The 10,376-nt window shown below is 36.6% G+C and overlaps 1 protein-coding gene across 2 annotated transcripts in view; it reads right to left on the reverse strand.

Moving 5' to 3' along the window:
* LOC114643059 (adhesion G protein-coupled receptor F5-like) overlaps positions 1-9,530 on the reverse strand; it is a 140,081-nt gene extending 130,551 nt beyond the window's left edge. The window contains exon 1 of one of the 2 annotated variants that reach the window (XM_028791762.2): positions 9,444-9,530. Coding sequence is in view for 1 of the 2 variants with exons in the window: in XM_051925630.1 (XP_051781590.1) it covers positions 8,587-8,731 (145 nt within the window). In the remaining variant the exon portion in view is untranslated. Of the gene's footprint in view, positions 1-8,586; positions 8,743-9,443 lie in introns of those variants that run through there. The other variant, XM_051925630.1, reaches the window with a different exon arrangement.
* Between the last annotated feature and the right edge of the window lie 846 nt (positions 9,531-10,376).

Here is a 10,376-nt window from a genome sequence, read left to right on the forward strand (position 1 = left end):
CATATATTAAAAGGAAGTTGCTACTTTGAAAGCTCAGCCAATGATAAACAAAAATCCAAAGAATTAAGGGGGGTTCCCAAACTTTTTCATATGACTATATATATATATATATATATATATATATATATATATACATACTGTACTGCGGTGGGTTGGCACCCTGCCCAGGATTGGTTCCTGCCTTGTGCCCTGTGTTGGCTGGGATTGGCTCCAGCAGACCCCTGTGACCCTGTGTTCAGATTCAGCGGGTTGGAAAATGGATGGATGGATGGATATATACTGTATATATATATATATATATATATATATATATATATATATATATATATATATATATATATATATATCCTGTATGGTATTTTTTGTGTCATTTTTGTCTAATAACCCGAGAAAAAAAAGTCTTTGTTTAAATATAAGATAAAACACTTCTGTGTTTGTAATAGATTAAGTATTTGTTCTATGCTGTGCAAAGGCCAAGGGAATACCAGTTTTTGTAAGATGATACTTAATTTCAGGAAGTTTATTTCACACAGTTTCCTTTGGTGACTACTGTAGAACTGACAAACAAGGTAATGTCCATGGCTAATGGATAAAAGAATTTGAAGGACTCATTGTTTCAGGTAGAAACTGCACATATACAATGATACAGTATAATCAGCAACTGTATAGTGGAGAAGTAAGCACTTTTTATTCATTCTTGTCCCTGAAATGTGATTTTTACCAATCAGCTTTGTTAAAAAAATAGACGGGGCTCCTCCACTCTGTCATTATAAAAGGAGAAGTTTACACTATATCAAGGAAGTTTATTATATCAACTGTCTTGACTTTGCAGTAACTATGGTGTCAGAGATACAGTATGGTCCTGCACCATAGAGGGCAAAGTTATCAGTTTCATTCTCACCAACTCCTTGTCTGGGGTGTTCATGTACTCACCCAGTAGGGTACCAAATGTTTACAAAACATTCATTCATCAGATTTCTAACTTATTCATCCATTTTTCTATCACAGGTAACTAGTACCTCTACTGACAATACTGAATGTAAATCAGGAATCAAAACTAGAAGGAGCACTACTACACACAGAGGTACAATTGAATTAGCCTAACACAAATCTTAGAGGGAAAAGTTATTTGTCTTTTCTTCATAAATAAGCACAGAGGCATTATGAACACATATGGAACAAAGTACTAAAGACCAGGTCAAAATAAAAAACATTCTGTCTCTCTACATCTGAATGTACAGGGTTTAATCTATTATGTACCAGTTGATGTGACTGGCCCTCTTGTCCCCCTCAAAAGAACTCAAAAAGCACTCTCCTGCATCTTCTTCCCTGTCTCTCTCTCTATCCCCATGACCTTCTTTCTTCTGTTAGATAAACTTTTGTCTTATCACTCTTGATTCTAAAGTTAAAGATGACAAATTTCAGCATTTTATGAAAGAACAGGGAATTGTTTTAGTTTCATACAATTGTACAGTAAATAAAGGAAAGGAACACCATGTAAACATTTGAGCACCCCAAGTTATTTGAGGTCTCAGATAACTTTTACCAAGGTCTAGGACCTTAATTAGCTTGCTTGTTTACAGAAATTGTTAGGAAACTCAAGGAGATGCAAATTGCAAATCTGTATAAATTTTCTGACTCCTCAAACATTGTCCCAATAATCAGCAGTCATGGGCTCCTCTAATCAACTGCCTTGCACTCTGAAAAATAAAATAATTGATGCTCATAAAGTAGGAGAAGGCTACAAGAAGATAGCAAAGTGTTTTCAGGTAAATGTTTCCTCAGTTTGTACTGTTATTAAGAAATGGCAGTTAACAAGAACGGTGGAAGTCAAATTGAGGTCTGGACAACCAAGAAAAGTTTCTGAAAGAACTGCTTGTTGTATTGTTAGAAAGACAAATAAAAACCCACGTTAGACTGCAAAAGACCTTCTGGAAGACTTAGCAGACTCTGGAGTGGTGGTGTACTGTTCTACTTTGCAGCGACACCTGAACAAATATGACCTTCATGGTAGAGTCAGCAGAAGAAAATTTTTCTTGCATCCTAGACATAAAATTCAGTGCCTGAAGTTTGCAAATAAACATCTAAATAAGCCTAATGCATTTTGGAAACAAGTCCTGTGGACTGATGAAGTCACAATCTGCAAAGGTATGTCTGGAAGGATGTGTGAATTTCCCCTTGGGATTAATAAAGTATCTATCTATCTATCTATCTATCTATCTATCTATCTATCTATCTATCTATCTATCTATCTATCTATCTATCTATCTATCTATCTATCTATCTATCTATCTATCTATCTATCTATCTATCTATCTGGAGAAGAAAGGGGGCCAAATTCCAAGAAAAGAACACCTCTCCAACTATTAAGCATAGGTGTGGATCGATCAAACTTTGGGCTTGTGTTGCAGCCAGTGGCACAGTGAACATGTCATTGGTAGAGGGAATATTGGATTCAAATAAATACAAGCATATTCTTGAAGCAAACATTACACCATCTGTAAAAAACTTGAAGTTAAAAAGAGAGAGTTCCTACAACAAGATAATAATCCGAAACACACCTCAAAATCTACGATGGAATACCTCAAGAGGTGCAAGCTAATAGTTTTGTCATGACCTTCACAGTCCCACCACCTAAACATCATTGAAAGTCTGTGGATAGGTCTCAAAACAGCAGTGCATGCAAGATCTTGAAGAATCTTGAAGAATTAGAGGACTTTGCAAGGAGGAATGGGTGAAAATACCCCAAGTAAGAACTGAAAGACACTTAACTGGAAACAAAAAATGTTTCCAAGCTATGATATATGCCAAAGGGGGTGTTACTAAGTACCAACCATGTCGGGTGCCCAAACTTTTGCTTCAGGCCCTTTTCATTTTTTTTTTTTTAATGATGGAAATACAAATGTAATCTTGCTTAAAATATTAAAGAAATATGTCATCTTTAACTTTATGCATTTTGGTGATTAGTTCACTCACTTAACTATTATTATAGCTCACTTAACTATTCACAGCAAGAGACATTTAAGCACGGGTGCCCAAACATTTGCATGTGACTGTAGCTCTTAACAGAAATCAAAGACTAAACATTTTAGCATAAAAGCAAATAAACACATCCACTTAGTTTTCACTCTGCGTATGCTAAGTAGGATTGCAGTAGTCCTGGCCAACATATCCTCAACAATTTCTTCCAGCCACTACTGGGGAATTTCCATACTCATAAGCTCACTAAGAAACGTAATCCCTCCAACATATCATAAGATTTCTCTCAGTGGGCTGTGCCATGTACAGTTCCCAAGGGAAAGGCCTAGAGGACATACTAACCACATTCCTAAACTTTCTCAACTGGATTCTTTTGATCTGGAGCAAAGTGATTCTGCTGAGCTCCTCACCATAGCTAAGTAAGTCCAGCAACACTATGCAGAAACATTATTTTGGCCTCTTCTACATACGATATCATTCTTTTATATCAAGAGTTCCTGATCAAAAGTGAGATTCAGGATGTAGACTAACCATTAAACCAAAAATTTCATCTGAGAACTTACGTCCCCTTTAACAAGCACCATGGAAAGCAACTATTCTACTTCTCCTATTTTGAAATATGTTTTTCTTCTGTGAAGCATGACCAGTCAGGGAATGAAACATTGTAATAAGCAAGATCTAATCAAGGTAGAGTGACATAATAGGCATGAACCAACCAGAGTGTGATGGAGTCTTCAGTTTTGTCCATCCTCTCTGAAGCACTGTACTAGAATTTTTAAAATTATCTGGCTCTAGAGAACATTTTCAGAAGTATTTTTTTTTCATGGGTTGAAAGCATTGGGTTAGTGTGGACAAAAGGTAAAACAAATGTCAGCATTTTTAAATAAAAATATACTGTACTAGTGTGGACGGGACCTCAGTTATATCAATGAACCTAATCCCAATCAAAGCTTCTGGAAATGGCTGATACAAGGAGGGCATAACTACCAGGTTTACTAGTTCCTGAATGGATTGACTGAACCTTTTCTGAAACTCATTCTCTATTGCTCATCAAACTCACCCACGGACAGGCTTTCTTGGCCACTGCTACAGCCACTGTTTTTTTGACTCTCTAATATGTCTCACTAAAATAAAGAGACCCTTCTGTTAACTTCATTAACAAGATAATGAACGGTTCAACTTGACATCTGCTCTTACCGATGGGGTCCACCAATGAGTTCAGGGGTTGCCACCACTGCAGACTATAACAACCTACTAGCAATATCTCTGCCACCACAACTGAACTCCTGAATGTGATTCATTCAGCCTCTGTTTTCCTGACCTCTCCTTAGATGTAAAAGAAATTATCCTAGAGGTGAGATCTGAATGAATCTGCAAAAAAGAAGGCTTTAAATCATTACAGGAACACCCTCACAGCTCATTTGGATCTTCCTCGTCTGTCCAGTGGAAGCTCCGTTTACAGTATGTGAACTAAGTTGTAATCTCCTGATAACCTAACATTTCTCTTGACGCTTTAGAACCTACAGACTCAAAGTCAGATGATACAACTAAGGATCAAATTGAATCACTTGTCTTAGGTCCTAGATATTCTGGTGCAATTTATACTTATTAGAATTCTTGTGTTACCTTAATGAGCAAATATGGTTAAGTTCTGCCTTAGAATGAGCTTTAACTTTTCACAATCATATAATGGAAAGCATACCTTTAGAAAATAACAGAAGAATGTGTGTGTTATGATGTGTATGGGCACACATATTATAAAAGCATTCATAGTGTGCATTACTGTGCATGTGTTATGAAAGTGTATAGGCTACATGTACTGTAAAAACTTTCCCACTGTGCATGCTGCTTACTGGTCTAAATGTGAGAAGATCTGGGCTAGGCTAATGTATCTCATATTCTTAAACTGCTTTCGTGGCTATCTAAAATTGATTTAACATTTTTCAGTAAGCAAAGTGTTCCTAGTGTACTGAACTATGTTGTATTGTTCACTAAGCTTGTCCTGACTTACTCTGATAAAGAGTTTAAGACAAAAAGCACACATACTGGTTTGCAATTCCTTTGCAGGGCTCAATTGCACAGCCAAGCAGAAAAGAGTGTGCTGCATACACTCTGGTAACAGAAATACATTAATAAAGTGTCAGTTTAGATTTCTTTCAGCTATTTGCTATAGATAGATAGAGATATGCTGAAAAGTGTGATTGGGCACTGCAGTGGTCAGTGTTCAAAGCACGAATCATTGGCCACTCAGAACAGGGATATAAAAAGGGGATGAATGTTATTTACTTCACAGCACATGAAGGACTAAACATATTTATAAAACACAAGAAAATGATTGTGCTTGGCTGTGTTTCTGGTCAGTTTCAGGAAGGTTAATATATGGGTTTAGGTTTTAATAAAAAAAGTGGTCCAAGGAAGGTCAACCGGTGAACCAGCAAAAAGGTCATAGGTGCAGAAGGCTCACTGATGCATGTGTGGGGTGAATGCCTAGCCCATCTGGTCTCATCCCAAAGAAGAGCTACTTTATAACTTAATGTTAGCCATGCGAGAAAGGTGTAAGAACACACAGTGCATTGCAGGAGGCTGTGTAGCTGCAGATTGGTCAGAGTGCCTATGCTGACCTATCCACCACCAAAAGCACTCACAATAGGCACTTGAGTGTTAGAACTGGACCATGAAGCAATGGAAGAAGGTGGCCTTATCTGATGAATCAAGTTTTATTTTAGATCATGTGGACAGACGGATCGTTTACCTGGAGAATAGATGGAAGAAGGATGTACAATGGGAATGATGATATGAAATGATTCATTTTTATTGTCATTGCACAGGTACAACAAAATGTAGTTATCATGTATCCCTTGAGGTCAGAGCACAGTGTCAGATATTGTACAGCGCCCCTGGAGCATATGCAGTTTAAAGGCCCTGTCCAAATGCCTAACGGAGTAGAATCCCTTCGGTCAATAACGGGATTTGAACCAACAACCTCCGGATACCAGCACAGATCCTTAGCCTCAGAGTCACCACTCTGAAAGCAAGGAGGCCTAAAAATACAATACCTTTATGCAAGTTTAGAATTCTCTGTAATGCAGAAAAAGTTCTGGAAAATTGCATTATACTAAGTTAGTGTTAGGTGGCGCAGTGGGTAGCGCTGCTGCCTCGCAGTTGGGAGATCTGGGGACCTGGGTTCGATTCCCGGGTCCTCCCTGTGTGGAGTTTGCATGTTCTCCCCATGTCTGCGTGGGTTTCCTCCGGGCGCTCCGGTTTCCTCCCACAGTCCAAAAACATGCAGGTTAGGTGGATTGGTGATTCTAAATTGGCCCTAGTGTATGCTTGGTGTGTGTTTGTGTGTGTCCTGCGGTGGGTTGGCACCCTGCCCAGGATTGTTTCCTGCCTTGTGCCCTGTGTTGGCTGGGATTGGCTCCAGCAGACCCCCGTGACCCTGTGTTCGGATTCAGTGGGTTGGAAAATGGATGGATGGATGGAAGTTAGTGTTAAAAAGCCACATAAAGAAAGTAACTTTGTGGGTTCATTTTTTGAGTGAACTGTAATAAGTTGTATTCTTTGATATGTAAGTAATAGTGTTTTAATTCAGCATTAATGTGAGTTTATTGCATTATAACAATTACTCATAAAGTATTCTTCCAGACAGAAACAATTAATAATGACAGCTAAAGAACTATCAAAATGTACATTTACTAGCATTTACCTATTTAAAAAAAATGTTTTAACCATTAAGTTTTGTACTGTAAACATACGGTTCATTTGTTTGTACCTTTACTGGAATTTTTTATAGCATGAACTTGAAGTCCTTTAAAGCCAACCTTCATCTTAGCCTTTATATTTAATAAAGTTATGAACAAAAGCACAACACTACAGAGCTAATGCACATTAAATGGAACAAAGAAAATACTGAGCAAAATATACTTTTATTCAAATGTTTAACTTTTTAAATAGGTATTTTATTTTAAGGCTACTCATCTCTTTGCACAAGCCTATGCTTTCTGCATATTTTCATTCTAACCAACCTCTAAATCAGACTGTAGTATGTTTAGTTAGTTATCAGATTTCTCTCTCACCATTTTTGAGCTGAAAAATAGGGTTCTGAATGATTAGGCAATGTTTCTGTTTTATACAATTTATTTTGATCTGTCCAGCTCCACTCACCTGTTTTTGAAACCATTTAATCCACTAAAGGGCAGTAGGGAAACAATCCTGCTACCACAGGGCTCAAAATAGAAATAAGCCCTGAAAGGAATTATTTCTCATAACAGCAGTTAGGGTGTCGAGTACTGCAATATGCATTTTAACCTATTTACTACAATGTGTTTGTGATAAAATGGTTATGAGAAAAGGAAGTACATAGAACTATCTATAAAATCATGACCAATGTCAAGTATATCCCTGTAAATTACAGTTTTATGTAAATAAAGAGAGAAGAAGCTGTGCCACCATTATGAAAGCTGTTCTGAAAGTCCCTCTTAGTCACAAGCATTACATGTTAAAATATTTACACAAGGCAGCAAAAATGATATTGCAAAAGTACTGTTGTCCTGCCACTGATCTGATGTTATAAACTGTTGATTAACTTTATCATTTTGAAGTTGAAACTGAGTTAAGACAGTCAAAAGCACATGAAAATGTATGATAGCTCGATATAATGAAATGTAAAAAATAGCAATGGCTTTTCATTGTTTTTTGGCATTTTTTTGTAAAAGTTGCATTATATAGTGCATACAGGCATAGAGTAAAATAAACTATAATATAACAAAGTAATATAAACTTGTGATGGATTAGAGACCTGTCCAGGGACTGTTCCTGCTTTGTGCCCTATGCTTATTGAGACAGGGTTCCCCATTTCCTATCGCTGAATAAAGAAATAGATGAATATATCATATGTGTTATCATAAAAATTATATTATAAATATAATACAATAATAATATACTTGCCCACCCTGCCTAGGGGAATAGATAAAGGAAATTACCGGATTAATAATATGAACAGGGGGAGGAATAAGGTCATATTAAAAAAACTAAATGTCGGTCTTAAATGTATATACAGGTATGCATGGCCACTCTAATATATTTTAACTTAATTTCAATACACATTGTTCAGTGGAAACCCACAAGCAGCATATGCTATAAATGAACTCTGTATTCATAAAAACCTGCTGGAAAAGACAGCAATCAGTCCCACAAATCTGTCCAAAGTTATTGTGTCCTAACGGAAGAGTGAAAGGCAAGACAAAGAGACTAATTATATAGCGCCTTCCATGGCTAGTGTTATTCAAGACTGCTTTACAGATAAAAACAGGCAAACAAATTACAGATAAGAAAATAGGTTAAAAACATAAATTTCAAGCCGTGATTTAAAAACTGTAACAATCCCAACATTACAAACCAAAAATGTTTAAGCTCTTCAATCATTTTGTGGAAGCGCGATTTAAGCCACGAGTAAGACACTCTCTTTTCGCTAAATCTTAACAAATGGAGTATAAACAATGACGTAACATGTGCTTTATATATATATATAATATATTATTATTATTATTATTATTATTATTATTATTATAAAATAGAAAAACTGTAAGAATATGCAGGTCACGATACCTGTGTGCAAACAGTCTGACGATTTTGGCAGGTGCTCGTTACTCCACGCAAAACATCGCTTTGTTCTGAAGTCAGATGTCATCTGAGGCGGCAGTAAAGCAGCCTTTTGTAAATCTATCTGTCTCTCTTGCTCTTTCACACACATACACAAACGCACAAACGATTTGAAACTAAGAAAGGAGGAGGACTTGGGGAATTCCAGTCTGGCAGGTTTTTCTCATCCAGGCTTTTCCTATCTGTTTAACCTGATAACGAAAAAATTAAGTACATTTCTTTTTTAAATGTAAAATTATCAAAGTTTTGAATTGGTAAAATGACACCTCCTCGATCCATTGAAGCATGTATATTCTGACCGGGCTTTTTCCAGTTATGAAGTTTGTTCTTTGTATTTTATACAATACAAATGGCACAGGTGTCGTGTGGAGTTAAATCTGCAGCTGCCGAATTACCAGATGAAGTCCAACGTGTTGCCAGCATTTTCTTAACAAGTAATTTGCTCCACAGCTGCGAAGACTGCTCTTTCCAGGTGTGCAATGCGTGTTTTCTTCGGCTTTCTGTCGCGTTCCACGTACAGTACGTACAGGTTGAAACAATCACTGACCGGTTATGAGTGTATGTGTCCTGTAACGAACTGTTACTTCTCACGGTTCAGAACCGATATGTACTACGTTCGTCCTTGTAACAGAAAAAAGCGACTACAGAGAATGAATGAATGGCTCTTTATCCATGTGTTTATTCACTTTCTCAGTCGTCGTTCTGTACGCGCGCTTTACTATACAGTTAGTCAATTCATTCACACAAACCTGCTTGCATGTGCTCATATTTTACTTCTAAAATGTCTCTTTGAGGTTTATTACCTTTCTGTCGACCTTCCTGACGGCTGCTGCTGGTTTCTGCCTGCTGGTGGATGAAGTGTGTTCAGGAATTTCATGAATGAATGCTTGATGGTAATTTCCGCAGTGCAGTTTGCTCCCAGGTCTTAATATACTAAAACAAGTTAAAATTTGAAAAATCCTTAAAATGTAAGTAGAAAATAAAAAAGCCTTTTGTATAAACTTTTGGTTGTGGAAAAAAACTAAAATCTAGCAAGATAAAAAGATGAAAAAATCATTCGTTAAAAAACTGCTTTCATTATAGGGAGATATCGCCATCGTGCCTGTTACATTTTGGAAGACAATATGATGCAAATTTCATTCATTATTTATTTATGTTTATAAAATTTACATTTCTAAGTCGCTTAACCCTAGGCAGAGTCGCTGAGGGGCTGCAGCCATTCCAAGCAAGAATAGGACGCAAGGCAGGAATAATCACAGGGGTCCAGATGTTTATAAGTGATTTCTTTATTTTTATTATGAACCATGGGTAATATTCCGACAAGTGTGACTCATCTGCGCCACTTTAACTGCTTACATTTATTTTATCATCCAGCGTCCAAAACACTATCGAATTTGGGACCGAAGGTCTCTGTGGTGAAGTCATATGATTAGACAATTAAATAAGTCGTTTTGTTATGAAGAAAGTGCTTTCTAACATTTCAAAAAGTTGAAGAAAAAAATTAGTCTTCACATTGCGTCCACTTTGAAAAAGACATTTTAGGTAATAACTATCTATACTATTAAAATTTTGTTTTAATTTTCAAAATAATTATTGGGATTAAATCTGTGATGATAAAATGAAAGTAACTCAGTTTTCTTTGTGATTTGTAATCAAAGATCTCATCTAAAATTTTATAACATGAAATGAGAGAAATGCTGAGAACCAGGAGACAAAAAATGTTTTATTAACATGTT

Source organism: Erpetoichthys calabaricus, chromosome 3, assembly GCF_900747795.2.
Source record: "Erpetoichthys calabaricus chromosome 3, fErpCal1.3, whole genome shotgun sequence".
In the NCBI taxonomy this organism is placed as follows: Eukaryota; Metazoa; Chordata; class Cladistia; order Polypteriformes; family Polypteridae; genus Erpetoichthys; species Erpetoichthys calabaricus.